The sequence below is a fragment of the Passer domesticus genome, chromosome 20 (genome assembly GCF_036417665.1).
Source record: "Passer domesticus isolate bPasDom1 chromosome 20, bPasDom1.hap1, whole genome shotgun sequence".
Lineage (NCBI taxonomy): Eukaryota > Metazoa > Chordata > Aves > Passeriformes > Passeridae > Passer > Passer domesticus.
Window position 1 is genome coordinate 3,429,530 of NC_087493.1, and position 17,079 is coordinate 3,446,608.

The 17,079-nt window shown below is 50.1% G+C and overlaps 1 protein-coding gene across 18 annotated transcripts in view; it reads right to left on the minus strand.

Moving 5' to 3' along the window:
- Positions 1-4,862: 4,862 nt before the first annotated feature.
- Positions 4,863-17,079, minus strand: part of MAP2K6 (mitogen-activated protein kinase kinase 6) — a 57,942-nt gene continuing 45,725 nt past the window's right edge. For 2 of the 18 annotated variants that reach the window (XM_064395884.1, XM_064395886.1), the window contains one exon: positions 4,863-16,037. In XM_064395884.1, coding sequence (XP_064251954.1) covers positions 15,960-16,037 — 78 coding nt within the window. In that variant the 3' untranslated portion in view covers positions 4,863-15,959. The remainder of the gene's footprint in view (positions 16,038-17,079) is intronic. The other 16 variants (XR_010349829.1, XR_010349824.1, XR_010349826.1 and 13 more) reach the window with 16 other exon arrangements.

Consider the following 17,079-nt stretch of genomic DNA (forward strand, 5'->3'; position numbering starts at 1 on the left):
TTTGGAGTGATGGCCTTTGTCCTCCCTGCTGTCCTGGGGATGGTTGGGCCCCTGCCTGCCATGGGAAGTGGGGAATTAATTCCTTGTTCTGCTTTGCTTGCATGTGTGACTTTTGCTCTGATTATTAATCTGTCTTTATCTCAGCCCAAATTTTCTCAATTTTACCCCTCTGGTTGTCTCTCTGGTTCCCTGTGGGGCCGAGCTGCTGGGGCTGGGGTTAAACCACCTCATCTGGAAGCAGCCACAGCTGGAATCTGTGCTGGCACCTGGAATCTCTGAGTGGACCACGAGATCAGCACGTGACCCCCCAGACTATCCATAGGAGCCTTCAGTGGCACCAATTTAATCATTAAATATTTGCATGTTTCCAATTAAAACTGAGCCCAGGAGACTCTGCAAGCCTGGGATGGGCCATGGATGTGTCCTGTGCTCCCCTCCAGCACTGCCTGGTGGGCCAGGGAAGCTCTGGCTGTGCAAGAGTTAAGGGCTGGGGGCTGGGAATTAATTAACATCTTCCATCTTCATCTGATCTCAGGTGGATACTTAATGTTTTTGTCTGCAGAGGTTTATTTTCCTCCAGATTGATTGGATGAATTGTGTTCCCGGAGATCAGAGAGTTCAGATGGCAGAGGATCCTCTTACCAGAAGATGAAAGCCAACATAATCAACTGCACAACTTCAAAACATGCAGCTTGTTCTTGTTGGCTGTGCCTAAGTTTTCCCTGCAGAGAAGCTGTCGACAATGATTTGATATCAATCCAGTAACAATCCCTGGTTTCTAATAATAATTTGCACTTCAGTAGAAATGTTCATGTGAGGCTCTGAGAGCATTTAGCAGATGGTCATTAGTGAAGCTCCCCAGTTCTCCTGCGAGGAAGAGATAACAATTATGAGCCTTGTTTTACAGATGGTGACACCGAGGTGAGGCACTGAAAGGTGAAATAACTCTCCTAATTTTCCATAATGAGCCAGTGGCAACAGATCCATGAATGAAACCCAGGCATCCTGCTGCGATCACTCCACAAACCCTATATCCTTATCTTTCACAGGAAAACGTGGTCAAAGAGATGAGCCTGGAAAGCAAAAAGCAAATGACTCAAAGGCAGGATTCATGACACATTTCTGGAAATAAGGAATTAGGTCTGGGTCAATAAATAACTGGGAAACCAGGGGGACGCAATCCGAGAGGCATGTGAAACGAGGATGGATGGAAAAGAAAGAAGATAATGGAAGGGAGGGGAAGGAAAACAGAGCAGCTCTGACTTTTTATTTCCACTCTTGGTTTCAATCAGCCTTGTAAAATTAAAGGTTAGGCTCTGAGAGAAAGGAGAAAGCTCCATCTGCTCCCATGGGGATACATCCAATGGGTGAGGCTTCAAACTGCCTGTAGCAAAACCCTCTGATGGCTCCTCACCCTGCAGCCAGGTGCCAGCTGTGGCGACATTGCTTGTGTTTGGGTACCTCAGAGGCCATGGGGAGGGCAGGGAAATGGGGCTGGAGCTCTGGGAGCAGCAGCTGGAGCTCTGGGAACCGCGGCTGGAGCTCTGGGAACCGCGGCTGGAGCTCTGGGAACCACGGCTGGAGCTCTGGGAACAGCGGCTCTGCCCCGCGGCATCACCCACCAAACCGCGGCGGGGCTGGAGAGCACTGCGGGCTCAGCCTGGCTGGAGGTGCGAGGGCTGGAGCTCCGGGGCTAATTTTAGCTTCCACCTGCACTGGCTTTGCCTTTCTCACCCAGCAGGGCTGCCCTGCCAGCGCTGAGGGACTGGCTGGTGCCCCGAGCCGCCCCGCGCACACGCCGAGGGGAATGCGGCCCGACTGTGCAGTTTATAAAACAGCCAAGTGGAAGCCAAAAGACTCGAGTCTAATCCCTCCAGTTAAGTCATCTAGATTCCTTCTCGCCACCAGCCATCTGATCTCAATCAGCAAATCTTGGCCTTCCTCTCCTGACCCAGCGAGCGCGGTGCTGAGGCCTGAAGTAATCTGCATGCAAAATGCTTTAGTAATGATTCCTCCAGGAGGGGCTGCTTTGATTGTTATTTCCCAAAAGCCCTCCAATATGAAAGGGGGAGGCAAACAACAAAGGTGGCTTGGTAATGTTTGCCATCAATAATTTGTCAATGCTCTGTAATGCTCCTCCATTTATTTTCAGTGCCTGTGGTTTATAGAAGCCTATTGAAAGAGACCTATTTATATGCATGCCTTAAAAGCAATCACTGGGTATTAAATGGGATGTGCTTTTAGTCTGAAGGTGCTTCCAATTGTCTATTAGTGGGATTCAGCAAGTAAATGAAACAGAATTAAATATCTGTGTCTTTAACATCAATAAACTGCATCATCTTTGGGTGCAGTGTATGTTTCAAAAACGTTGCAACATCTTCACAGATTTATAAACTCACAGAATGGTTTGGGTTGGGGGTGACCTTAAAGATCATCCAGTCCAGGGACACCTTCCACTATCCCATGTGGCTCCAAGCCCCATCCAGCCTGGCCTTGGGCACTACCAGGGATCCAGGGGCAGCCACAGCTGCTCTGGGCACCCTGTGCCAGGGCCTGCCCACCCTCACAGGGAGGAATTCCTTCCCAAAATCCCATCTAACCCTACTGTCTGTGAGTCTGAAGCCATTCCCACTTGTCTAATCACTAATCATTATATTGATTTCACCATCCCCCCAAGCACTTCCAGCACCAGAGAGCCAGAACTGGAACCAGAAGTGGTAACACCAGGAAAATTTGGGAGAGCAGCAGCGATGTCTGACGAGCAAGATCTTGACTGGAAAGACTTGGAGAACCTCAGCCATGAACACACCTATGGGTGCTTGTGTTGCAGGTGTCCCTCAGGGACACAAGGGCTTGGTGGAAGCTGCTCAAAGGCAGCTGGCTGGTGTGAGAACTAGGATGGGGATTCTGGAATGCTCATTGGCATATTTGCACCCTGGAAGCCAATCCTAGTGCCCATCCAGGAGGGCTCCCAAAGGAGAGGAGAAAGGAGAAGATGAAGAAGGGCAGTTCTGTTCAGCCCCAAGGACCCCAACTTTCCCTCTTCTCTTCCTCACACCTCAATTTTCCCTGTTCTTTTCCTCACTTTTCTGTGATGTTAGTTGGGATAACGCAGGAATGACTTCACAATTTCATACATGGAACATGCAGGGGAGGCAGAGGAAACAGGATCTGCCATTTTCAACCCAGATAATTGCATTACAAAGCCCAGCACGGTTTTCATTATTGTGCCGTGTTCAATCAACCTCCATCCCAAAGGTGCACACGGATCTCAGGCTATTCCAGGCCTTGGCAGCTGCTTCACTGTACTTGTTCCTTTTTATTTATTTTTTTTTTTTTTTCCATCTTGGGGCTTTTAAATTGATGGGAGGCTGAAGGCAAGAGCTGATGCATTGTAGATGACAACAAAAGAGGCTCCATAAAATTGCTTTTGGCATCTTGTGTGCGTTCCGTCTACATCTTATAAATTACTGCTGCATTACAGTGATAAAAATAGGTTAGTATTTGGAATTGATTACAGTGAGATAAAGCCCTAATAAAAAAAAAAAAAAAAGCACTGATGCATAAATATTCTGAGCATACAGGGGTAATTTGATTTGATAAAATAAAAATATGGCTCTTAATTTCTTCCTTTTAAACAGAACACACACGCACGTGCAGCGCAGGGAGAGCTTCAGCAGCTGTTCAGTTCAGGACTCTCAGAAATGGGTCTGTGCCTCTTGCAACTCTTCCCTTCAGACATTTTTATGGCAATCTCTGCATCACCAGCATTCCCACTGCTGGGTTATAACATTCCTGCTGCAATCCCAAAGAGTTCAGCCCAGGCTCTGTGCTTCTTCCAGGTGATGAACATTGATTTTCCTCACACCTCAACTTTTCTTGCTCTCTTCCTCCCTTCCATGTGACATTAGTTGTGACAATGCAGGAATTACTTCACAATTTCATACATGAAACAGGCAGGGGAGGCAGAGGAAACAGCATTTGCCATTTCATCAACACAAATAATTGCATTACAAAGCTGCATTTAAAACCTGTGCCCCTCAAAGCTTTTTATTAACTCTGGAGTTCACTGTGCAGCACATCAGCTCTGCAGCCAGTGCTCTCGCCCTCACTGGGACTGCAGGATCAGCAGAGGGAGCTGGGATATTGTTTTCTGAGTTCTAACATAAATGGAAGGATAATTTTATTTACACGAGGAGGAGGGAAGCAGCGATTCATGTTTCAGCACGACCAGCCCAACACGCTTCACTCCAGCAGAGCGGTTTGGCTCACACAATAAACCCAGGGAGAGCACTGGCCTTGCATCAGGACAAAAGCACGGCCTGAGAGCCACCCTGGAAAGGAAGGCAGGTAACAGCGATGGGGCTGGCAGGGGAATGCAGGATGCAGGAGCTGGGGAAATGCAGCAAAGCAGCACATCTGCTCTGCAGCCCAGCAGCTGTGCCCAGCCCTCGGGCTGCACTGCCAGGAGGTGCTGAGCCTCCAACCCGGCAGAGCCCAGCCCCAGAGCGATGCTGGGCACGGGGCTGGCTCCCCTTGAACCCCTGAAAAAGCTGATTTTTGGGAGGGTTGGGGGCAGGAAGCCGCTGCTGCCGTCCCTCCGGGCCGTGCCTTTGATGTGGGCTGGACGGGATGTGGCTGCGCCTGCTCCCGCCAGCCCGAGCAGGGAGAGGGAAACCAGCGGCAGCAGGGCTGACAATTATCCCTGTCGAGCAGCTTGAGCATTCCTGAGCCTTCAGTAATGTATGATAAGCTGTTGGGAGTAAGATGATCCCCAAAAACCTCCCATGGGAATGGCAAAAGCAGCCCAACACAACTGGTAGCACTTGCACTGAGGGAAACACAGGTAGGCTGAGAGAACGTTACTTTTAAATTTCATTTATTTATTTTTGTGTACATTTCCCGTAATTCGACTGACATACCATTGCTATAAAGATGCCCTGCTCTTTGAATATTTCCATCCAAGACCACTAGTTTCAAGTGTGGTTATGAAAAGTCACGGCAAACATATGACTGGAAAGAGGTGGTTGGTTTTTGACTTCCAGGCAGTTGTTTGAAGCATTTCAGAGATGCACACGATATTCAGCAGAACACACGCACGCACAGTGCTGGGTTACACACACGCACACGCACACACACATCTGGAAAACTGTTACAGTGGTTGAAGTCTCCAAAAAGGTGTACTGTCCCCTCTCAGCAGCAGTGAAAAACCTCTGAGTATCCTGAGAAATCAAATCAAAGCACAGTAAAGAGGAGTGACTTATCCCATCAGCAGGGTTTGGGGTTGTTTGGGGCTTTTTTTTCAAGCCAAATGTATTTTGCCAATCTGATTGAAGAGGGTGGGGAGAAAGAATCTGTGGCAATGAAGGTTAAAGAATACCAGAGCAGCACGGATCCTAAAAGCATCTCAGTAAAACAACAACACGGAGTAAAAGCCTCTCAAACGTTACACACACGGTCCTGCTGTCACTCTGCTACCCCTGCTCATCTCCAGAGCACGAGGAACAGCACTGGGATGGGTGAAGGCAGCACAGGGAAGTGTCCCAGGTGCTGCCAGGGGCAGGGGACGTGCAGCTGTGCAGCCAGGTGACCACGGAAGGGCTCTGGAGCACAGGGACACGTCTGCACCTGGCTGGGAACGGGAGCTCGGAGTGCCCATCCCACACAGGGCAGCTCCAAACCCTGGGCAAAGCCCACAGGACACTGCCAACCAGGCAGTGCCACCTCACAGCCCTGCCAGTGCCACCTCACACCCTCCAAGCTGCTCTGTCTGCCCAACCACCCTGCCCAAGGCTGTGCCTCGGGCGCTGCCTCGGGCTGTGGTGGTTTGGATTCTCACAAGGAAAGAAACAAGGCTGGAAACTGAAAATCACCCACGTTGCACTGTGCTGCCTTTACCCCAACACCAGCCCTGCCTCTGCTCACTGCTTGCACCCCAGGGCTCTCCTGAGGGGCTGGAGCTGCCCCTGGCCTGGCTGACAGAGGGGTTGTGTGAGGTGACAGAGCCCTGCAGAGGAAACCAGCAAAGCCTGAGACAACACAAACAAACACCAAGCAATTAAAAGAAGGATGGGAGATGTGGTCTGATGTACTTCTGCCAAGAAATAAATATTTTACGCTGCCTTTTTCTTTTTTTTTTTCTAAAAGCACTTGCATTGTGTTTTTGTAAATCTCAAAATGGTTGAGTTACTCCCTGCACACCCCCAAGCACAACACGTGCTCACACACACACACACACACACACACACACACACCTCACACCCTCTAATGCACACAATTCCAGCTTCGTAGAGCTACTGGATTTACTTAGAGACAAGTTTCTTGTGCATTTGGACAATTTACTTTGAGACAAGTTATTTGCAAGAAGGCAAAGTTCATGCATGGCTTTGACAGCTCCACTTTCTCATAAATGGTTTTTGAAAAGCAGAAAGCAAATGAGGGCCAAAGCTCCATTTAAAGTTCACCTCGGATGCCTGAAAAGCATTTATACCCACATCCTTCTGAGGTCCCTGCTTTATGAACTTCTAATCAATTCCACATTCTGCTACCCAACGTTTCTTATACGTTGGGGAAAGAAAACAAACCAGAAAAAAAAAGCAGAGAAAAAAAACCCCAGAAAAAGCAGCATGAGCTGTCTGAAAACAGCTGCACCACAGCGCCCAAGCTGCCAGGGAAGGGCTTGAGTCACCCTCCCTGGAAGGGCTCAGAATGTGTGGATGTGGCACTTGGGGACATGGGTTAGTGGTGGCCTTGGCAGTGCTGAGTTTTTGGTTGGACTCGATGATTTTAAAGGTTTTTCTACCCTAAATGACTCTGTGGTTCTCTGATTCTGTTATTCTTTATCAGAAAGGCTGGGGAGGATTTTGAAGCTCCTTTCCAAGGGGAGCAAGGGAATAAAAAGAACAAAAGCTGATGGGTTTTGAGCCCCCAGTCCTGATTCTCTCCCACACTTTAGGGATTCCCCTCAGAGCAGGACCTGCAGATGAATTTCTCCATTATTTCTGCAGGACATGTGTCACCTCTGGCTGTCCCCAGCCCTGCCTTGCCCATCCTGACCACCCAGGGCTCAGCAAACTCCATGGAAATCTGACAGAGAAAAGCCTGGCATGAGCCTTGGACAAACCAAGCTTGTCACCAATCAGATTCAATCAGATTTTAATTTCCAGGTGGAAAGTGGTTGTTATCTCAGAATTCAGGGTGGTTTTAATGATGTGACACAGAGCATTTTACCAGCTAAACTGAACCCTGGTGCTACTCAATCCCCTCTCAAAGGAACAAGAAACCCACCTCATGCTTCTCTCCTAAAAACATAGAAGTGAGCAGGTTTCTTCAGAAACCCCCAAGAAGTTAAAAGAAAACTCAAAAAAATACAATTTTTTAAAAACAAGATTCCTTATCCCCATCCCTAATTCTAGAGCAAACCAGGACACTAAAAGAAAAATAATCTAAGTTACTAGAAATATAATTTAAAATCACAATTAGGCGTCTACTGCCATCCCAGCTGGTAGGAGATACCACAGGGACTCCACATGGCTCCGGGGCAGGCTGGGAGATACCTTCAGCACCTCTTGGATAGTACCAGAAAGGGATAAATAATAAATAAGAACATGGGAAAGAATAATCAGCCTTCCACGGGGATGGAAAAGCAGAGACTTTCACAGTTAAGCAACCAAATGATGTTAGTGTTCAAAAAATCCTAAAAATAAAGTAAAATAAGGACTTGCATTATAGCAGGTTGGAAAGTCTTCTCCTTCCTAACATGTTCATGTGCCCTCTTCAACACCAGAGACCACTGGGTTCTGGGTGCTTTTCCATTTTTTTTGCTCATATTTTGGTGTTTGGGTTTTTTTCCTTAGCCAAAATGATGTAGAAATATCCTTGTTACAGTTTCCCACCATCTCAAGAAAAAGCAGACTTCACACCTTAAGACAGAAAGTCTAGAAATCCCATATATTGATGCTAAACATGGATCTTTGCCAATAAAACTGTAAATCCTTAAATTGAAGGACAATTTTAGAGAGTTGTTTAGAGTTTTTTCCCCTACAAGAAATCACAAATTTTACTCCAACACATTTCCAGCTTACAAGAAGCTCCATTTAGCAGCTTCCCCTCATTGTACTGCTATTTAAAAATGCAGAATTCCAGCTCTTTTGGATGTTGTGACTATTTCCAGCAGCCCCTGGCACAGGGACAGCTCTCACCAAGCACAAACCACTCGATTCACCAAAATAAAAACAGCGGCCGAGCCCTGGAAATTCACTTTGCACATGGATTTTAAAGGGAATATTCAGAGCCCAATCCTGGGTTGGGGGGTATTGGATTTTGAGCCCCAGCCTGGAAGAAGCCCCTCAGAAGGGGCATTGATGCAGGATTTGTGATTAAATTTGGGCTAAATATGGATGGGGAGCTCTGCAGCTGTACCTGGATTTGGGAAAATTCGATCCTGGCTCACCAGCTCTGACAGAGACTGGGATTTGTCTTTAAACACAACTTTTTCTGCCTTTTACCAGGCACTTAATCCACATTTCTTCACCCTGGCTATGCAAATCAAGGACATCTGGCCCTTCCTGACTTTTCACAGTATCTATCCTGAAAAAAACAAACCCTTGTTGAATGCTGAAGGTTTTTGGGTGTTCTGGGACACCCTGAGATGGCTGAAGGTTCTCCTAGAGGGAGAAATCCCGAGATATGGCAGAACCCTACACCTCCTTCCCACAATTCCTGGGGAAACTGTGTCTGTGTGAGTTTTTGGAGGCCATGGATACTCCAGGCTGCTCTTCCAGCCTCCAGACATTGGCCCCTCTCACTGAATTTATCTCCAGCCACCTCCTGGAACGGCTTGGTGTGTCAGGTCACAGCCTTTTGGAAAGATCACGGCCTGCTCTCATTATTTCCTCAAAAAGAATCATTATCTAAGGGCGAAACCAGACTGAATTCAAGCCTGAATTATTCCTGGAAGATAAACCAAGCAGCAGCTTTCCTGATGGGTTCAGGAATACTTGGGGTGTGTTTAGTCTTGATTCAAAAATTACACCACTGCGAGTTTCCTGGATTTAGCTAAGCCCAAAAGTGAAAGTACCAGATCAAAATACCCCGAAATAAAACTCCTAGGAAGGGTTTTCAGGTCTGGCCAACACCAGAGAGCTTTGGAAATGACCGAAAGACGTCTGAGCTTTTGAGATTTCCATCTCCACTTCCAAGCTTCTCCCGCCTTATCCCCGCAGAACCTCGCGGCCGCTGGACGCTCGCCCCGTCCTTCAAACACCAGGAGGCTCCCAGGGAAGGGATTGTGGCTCATCCTGGCTGCTGGCTGGGCTGGGACCCTGCTCCCGAGCTGCCCAGCATTCCCAAAGGGCAGCAAATGCAGGGACAAACTCCTGCAGGGTGGCTGTGCAGCTGTGGAGTTTGGGAGCAGGGAAATGGAGAGGATAGGCAGCTCCTTCCTCCTCCAAAGCACTCCCATGGACTGCAGGCCCCTTCCCCTTCCTGCTGGCTGCCAGTAAAATCCCATGAAAATAAAAAGATGGGAAATATTTTGACATGAAAATAAAAATATGAAGGTGTCCACGGAGGCCCCGAGCTCTCCAGCATGCCAGGGCTGCTCTGAAGGACACATCACAACCATCCTGCAGCCCCAGCTGCTCCCTGGCTGTCCCTGGTGAGCTCCCTCCTCCTGCTGGCCTGAAAATTGGCAATTTCCAGCATCAAGCTGTCGAGACCACCTTGAAAGCCTCCCCTCTTCTCTCTCAGCTCCAGAGCCTCTCCCAGGCTTTTCCCTTTTTTAAGGCCAAGCAGCAGCATGCCTTGGTCACCTGCAGGTTTTTCCCTGTGGGTTTCTTTTGGGTTTTAGATTCTGCTCCCCTTGCTGGAGCTGGGGATGAGTGGGACCCAGTGGCCACAAGTGTGGGCCTGAGGGAAGATGTGGGAGGGCAAGGGCAGCCAGGCTGCTCTCAGGCTGTGTCCTGCCTCCCCTGCTCCTCCCTGGCAGACTGGACTGACAGCAGCTGCCCATCAGAGCACTCATTTTGTCCCCATGCCATTAAATCCACCCTTAAAGTTCACTGCACTGTGAGAGTCCTTTCCTTTTATCCAGCAATGGGCCTTTGTGCCTGCAGCACTGCACCAGCAGCTCCTGGCTGTGTTTATTCATCTGCAAACACCTCAAACAGAGATGCAGCTTTTTCTGGCCCTATTTATTGCCAAAAGCCACTGTTTTTGTGGAGTGGGGTTATGTGAAGGAGCAGAGTTCTTTCAGCCTTCAACAAAGCTGCCACTCCTCCAGCCACGATCCAGGAGGGAATCTCCCAGCTCTGCAGAGCACAGGGCAAATTTCACATTCTCCATCTGCTCCAGCAAAGGCTGAGCTGAAGTATTAATGAAGAGATCTGCTCCCTTCTGGGTTTTACAGCCCAGGCAGAGGCCAGAGGAGCAGGCAAAGCTCTGGGATCCATCCTCTGCTGCTGCTTGAGGGCTTTCAAGGAAACAAGGAGCCTGGGGCAGGACACAGAGTGTGAAATGTGGATATCTGGTGTGTCCTGTGTGTTCTGTCCAGCCTTCCTCTCCCCAGGCTCAGCCCCCTGCCCTGGGCACGGCCAGAGCAGAGAGAGGAGCCTGCTCTAACACCAACAACCATAACATGGCAATAAAGATTAATGAGCAAAACTTGCCATTTTATGGCTGATCCATGGGGATTTGTGATCATTAATCTTTATTAGTGTGTAATAACTGTTTAGACACTAAGGACAGATTCTCAGCTGGACAAAGCTGGCCTTCCTCCAGCCAAGCCAATGGAGCAGTGCCAGTTTACACCCTCCACAACCCCAGCTCTACATGAGCCATCCCATCTGCAGCAATCACAGCACTGACAGTATTTCCCCAGCAGCAGGGGCACAGAAGTGAAGGCAACTATTTGTCTTTCCCTGTATCCCAAAAAAAGAGAGCTGCATGTGTCCAGGAAGCTCAACAATAGACATGTCAATAAACACGAGGAAATTCAATGAAAAAGCAACAGCAACAAAAGGAACCCCAAGGAGCAGGGAAGTGGATGGTTTCAGAGGCAAGACTGTAAGATCTGGTTTGGCAGGAGCGTAGCTAAGAGGGATCTTTGGCATGTGAAAGAGTGAAAGCACCAAGACAGGCTCCCAGAGTTCCTCTAACAGGAACAAGATGGAAGGGGAAAAAAAAAAAAAGGAGCATCTTGGCTGGCTTTTATGAGAGAGGAGTTTGGGGGTTGTTTTGAATAAGAATGATTTATGAAACATGGGAGCTGGTGGGAACCTTGTCTGAACCACACCAGACCAGCCACTGAAGCAATGCTGTGTTATCCAAGCAGGATTTCCTCTTCCAGAACGTGGCGGGAAGAAGGGAAATGTGCAGGTACACACCTGGCTGGCAGCAAGCATGGAGAAATCCCAGCTGAGGCTGTGCCCTTAGCCCCTGGCAGCCCCTTCCCACCTGGACAAGCCCCAGCAGCACCTGCTCAACAACAGCGTTGAGAATTGAGATTTTTTTAGAAATTTTTTCAGAGATTTTTTTCAAGTAGAGACCCACCAACTGCCTCCTGTGTCATACACCTGCCTCCAGAAATAAAGTTTCACCTCTTTAACAAGTCAGAGTTGCCTCTTGTCACCAGTAAACTCATCAAAAGTCAGGGAAAACCAGAGAAATACAGTACAGAGATATGTGTGTCAAGGTTTGTACACCTGGAGGAACTCCAGGAATGATGGGCATTGCACCCAGTGCAGCAGCATGAACCTGGTGTTTAAAAACAGTAACCAGAAAATGCCCTTCAACTCCTCTTTCAGATTTAAGGGCTCTTGGGGACCCAGAAAACACTTCTCACACCATTGACACCTCAGAGCTCCAGCCATGGCAAGGCCTGCAGCATCCTGGGGACTGCAGGGGCTGTATGGGGGGGAAGAGGAGGATGGACATCCCACCTGGGGATCCCTGGGGATGGGCTGTGCCTCCTGATAAGCTGTGGCAGCCTGAGGGGCCCTCCCTGCCCTGCAAACCCACCCACAGCTGGGCCAGCCCACAGCCCAGTGCTGAGCTCCCAGCAGCTTTGCTCTCTCTCTGCTCCCCAGCTTTGGGGTTCTTTCAGGTTTATGGCATTTGAGACCTGCTTCTCTACAGATCCCAGTTTGGGGCAACCCCAAGCCCTGTGCTGTGTGAACACAGAAAACCTGTGTGAAGAACATCCCTAATTCTCAACACCCTGGGCTGTTCAGGGGGCCAGGCTCTCAGGAAAGGTTTCCCAGAGCCTGTCTGGCCAAACAAAGATCTGAGCAGCAAGCAAAGGCTTTTCATCTTCACACAGGTGCCAATTAAACAGCAGACAGGAGAGCCTGACTCATCCTGCAGGGCTGCAGGGCTCTGAGGCACACAGGAACCCCTGGCTCTCCCCCCTGAGCTGAAGCCACCAAGCTCAGGCTTCTCTCTAAGGAATTCCTGGGTCAGGCCAAGCTTTGTGTCCACCACGAGGGATGCAGGGACAGCACTGGGCACCTCTCACAGCACTTCCCATGCTCAGACAGCTCCACACTTACTCTGGGCTGACACAAACGACTTGAAAAGGAACAAAGTCATGGAGAAGGAGCAGGGAAGGGGAGGGATTCGCTGCGTGCCCTCTTGTAATGTCATTAAAACAGAGGGATTAGAGCAGAAAGCAGAAAAGCAAGGCCTGTGTGGAGGCAGGGAGGAATCCTTTCAGAGGGTTACTAGCTGCAGACAACACTGCCATTAATTCCCTATTGGAAAACGCTGGTGACATTAATATCTGCTATTAATACTGAGCCTTGACAGTGTCTCATAAATTCAACCTGTCAATTACAATGGCACTGAAATGAAGGTGCTCTGAGGTCAAGGAGATGCGGTGTCCAAATGAGACTTATATTGCAGGGGAAAAGCAGCAAAAACAATCTTGAACAAAAGCATCAGATCCATATGTAGGAAAACCAAAGGGTGGTTTTAAATGTCATGTTTTTCAAAGTGAGAATTGATGCTGGAACCAAGTCTATAAACTGGCTGGCTGGACTTTCAGCTGCAGCTGAGGACAATCAATCAAAACAGCTCTGTGACTCTGAGAAAGTGAGAGAGAGAAAACACACACACACACACCATGGAATATGAGAGGGCAGATCATGAGCCATGCGAGGCCTCTTAAAATTACACTGTGAAGTAAAACATCCTCGTGTTTCACCCGCCACAAAATGTAACCTGAAAGGTTCCCCTGGGCACAGGGTGAGACATGGAGCTTGTCCTTCCCCGAGGGTTGGGCAAGGGGAGCCTCCTCCCCAAAGCCTGCACGAGCTGTGAATGGCACCCTGATGATTCCTGCCAGCCCTGCTCTGCAGCCCAGGGCACGGGGATTGATAAATCCCACAAATGCTTCCCTGTCTGCCACTGCCAGCCCAGGGCAGAGCTGCAGCACCCCAGCCTGTGGTGGCAGTGACAGTGGCAGCCCAGGCACTGGTGGTGTCTTTGTGCGCCTCTCTGAAGGGTTGGCGTGTCCCCAGCATGTCCCCAGCACAGGAGGTGCCACCAGCCCACAGCCCTGCTCTGAACACTGCCCTGCCAGGGGATCCCTTCCCAAAATCCCCTCAGACTGTTCCATCCTGCACCAGCAGAGCCTGGAGCTGCTAACCTGGCACAGCAGGGTGAGATGACACCTGCACAGGTTCAGTGACATTGTGCACAGGCTCAGTGACACCTGCACAGGTTCAGTGACACCTGCACAGGTTCAGTGACATTGTGCACAGGGTCAGTGACATTGTGCACAGGGTCAGTGACATTGTGCACAGGCTCAGTGACACCTGCACAGGTTCAGTGACATTGTGCACAGGCTCAGTGACACCTGCACAGGTTCAGTGACACCTGCACAGGTTCAGTGACATTGTGCACAGGGTCAGTGACATTGTGCACGGGGTCAGTGACACCTGCACAGGCTCAGTGACACGTGCACAAGTTCAGCACTGCAGACACGGTCAGTGACATTGTGCACAGGCTCAGTGACATTGTGCACAGGGTCAGTGACACCTGCACAGGCTCAGTGACATTGTGCACAGGCTCAGTGACACCTGCACAGGTTCAGCACTGCAGACACGGTCAGTGACACCTGCACAGGGTCAGTGACACCTGCACAGGTTCAGTGACATTGTGCACAGGTTCAGTGACACCTGCACAGGTTCAGTGACACGTGCACAGGTTCAGTGACATTGTGCACAGGCTCAGTGACACCTGCACAGGCTCAGTGACACCTGCACAGGCTCAGTGACACCTGCACAGGTTCAGCACTGCAGAGCAGGGTGTTTCTGGTCAGACCTGGCTCCGAGGGGCTGTGCCCAAGCGAGGGGTGGGGACGGAAGCGCGCGGTGCAGGGGCACGAGGCACTTGTGCAGCCTCCCCAGAACGCACAGGCAGGCCCCGTGGCAGGGCTGGGGGAAGGAGCCACGGGCAAAGGCAGAGGAGCTCAGGCAGCTGGGCAGGTGTGGCTCAAAGCAGCGTTAATGTGGAGCCAGCGGCCTCGCTCCGGGCTCAGCAACACTCACCGTGCCCCCTGCTCCAGATACTGACTGACCCCAGGGCAGAGGGATCTCCAGCTCCTCTCCCACCTCACCATCCTCCTTCTCCTGCCCTGGCTTGCAGCTTGTGCCCAGGGACCCAGCGAGCAGCAAGGAGCTCCTGGGCAGGGGGGGCTGTGGTGTCCCTGTGTGGTTTCCCAGGCTGCAGCTCCCACCTGCAGCATCCCAGCTGGGGCTGGACACAGCCCAACCCACATGCCAGCACGGGCTCCTGGCAGCGCTGGCACTCCCAGACCCTGTGGGCAAGCACGGAGGGACTGCTGCCAAAGCAGTGCCAGGAGCCCTGGAAACCAGCACTAAACCGTGCCATTTGTCACAGGTGTCACACCGTGCGTCCTGTGATCCTGGCTCACCCCGAGGAGCAGAGAGCAGCTCCCGTGGAGGCCCAAAGCAGCTCATCCCCAGCCCAAGGGAGCCTCGGGCACTGCAACGCTGCTGGGCAGGCGGGCACTGACCAGGGCAGCCTCCTCCTCCTCCTCTGTGTGCAGCTCCTCTGGCAGCCTCCTTCCTTCCCTCCGGACCTTTTGTCCCAGACATTGTCCCAGACACTGTCCCAGCGACTCCCAGAGCTCCCAGCCTGCCTCTCCAGCAGGGCAGGGGGTGGGACAGGGCTGGGAAGCTCCGGACTTGGAGCGTGGTGTCCGGAGAAGAGGTGACCACAGGGGACACCAGGGCCTTCCTCCCTGACACAGCTCGAGCAGCTGAGCTGCAAGTCTTGCTTATCAATTCCTTTTATGATGCACATTAAATATATTCCACATCAGGGACACTTCTCCTCTCCTCTCTCCTCTCCTTGGACACCTTTTCCCCAGCAAAGCCTTACAAGTGCTGCTTGCTGTGGCCTCATTTTGCATCATCATTATCATCATCATCACCACGCACTCATCCTCATATAAAACAGAAATCTATTCCATCAAGCACTTAACATAAATATTAAAATAATGGAAGGGACAAAATATAAATCTACATACAACTTCATGACTACCATAGCACCTATTACCATGACAAAGCAAATTCTGGTTCAAGGGGAAGGGAAGGGGGATGAGGAGCAAGTTAGGAAGAGGAACCTCGACTGTCATTAAATATGTAAATCACTCTTTCAAAAAAAATTTTTTGTTGTTGTTGTTTTGTTTTAAGGTTACCAACCTTATTAAAATTCATTCCACTAACCAGCTCGTTCTATGTCACTATGGATACCAAAGAACCCTTTAAAAAAACTCGGGCGAGGCGGGGGTTTCTCAGAATAAAACCAAACCAAAACAAAACAAAACAAAACACGGCGACTTTCTGTTGGTGCTTCCATGACAAGTCCTGCCACGTGCCCCTCCCCTGCACCCACCAGTCCACAGAAGGGCAATTCTTTTCCAAGTCCAGTTCTCAGTCTCCCAGGATGAGCTTGACAAAAGAGGCGACGTCTGTCTCTTTGGATTCGTGCAGGGTGAAGAAAGGATGTTGCTGGGAAAGCAAAGAGAGAAAAAAACACCAAAGTTTATTATTCACCATGCTGAGTAGAAAAACTTTTCAGACAATCCTCTAGACAGTGAAGAAGGTTTTCTCCTTAGCATCATAATATTGGGTTTTTACAGATGAATCAAGTGGGGGAGCTGCTCCATGAACCCCTCTGGATTCCCCCCAAGCCCTGCCCTGGCTGGGAGGGCTGATGGGCAGCTCTGGAGGCAAGAAGGCTTAGAAAACCCTCTCCATGTGCCCCAAAACACCCCCAGACCATGGTCACCCATCCAGCAGGGCTGGCTGCAGTGGTTTTCCCTCAGCTCTCTGTGTATTTACCCTCTGGTGACTCCTGAGCCTCATTTCCTCCCTGAGCTGCCCCTCCTCGCAGCAGGAGAGGCTCCTTCACCCCAGCCACCACACAGGAAAGCCATCCCGACTGGAAAACCATCCCCACTTGTGTGTTTAACTGCTTCATCCTGACCAACATGGGGACACAGCCTGCCAGAAAACCCTGCTGACATTTCAGCACCAATGGAAAAATACGGGTGAGGAGGAAAAACACAACCAAATCCCCCCCAGAGCAACAAAACCCCTCTCCACCAGGAGCAGCAATTCAGTTTGGTTGGTTCAGACACACACCAAGCTGAGACCCCACCTGAAAACCCCCAAAACCCTGCTTGACCCCCACTGTCCTGGCAGATAATTGGATTTATTTCTATGGAGGGTGTCAGAGAGACCCAAAAGGCAGCCAGGGCCCTGCAGGGCTCACAGTGATCTCTGCTCTGTACAAGGGTTTCATTTCCAACCCTCTCATTTCAAGTCAGATTTTTAAAGGTAATTTGGGGTTTCCAGGGTTTTTCCAAGCTGCCCCTCAGCTCAGTTCCTGAGCATTGCCTGTTTCTTGGCAGTGGCCAAGTGAAGGGAGAAGAAGAGCAAAGAAAAGAGATTTTTCAAGGTGGGCTTGAGTGGAAAGTCACCCAGGGAATAAGATGAGGCAGCTCAGAGTGGCTGGGAAGCGATCCAAAGACACACCAGTAAGGAAGAG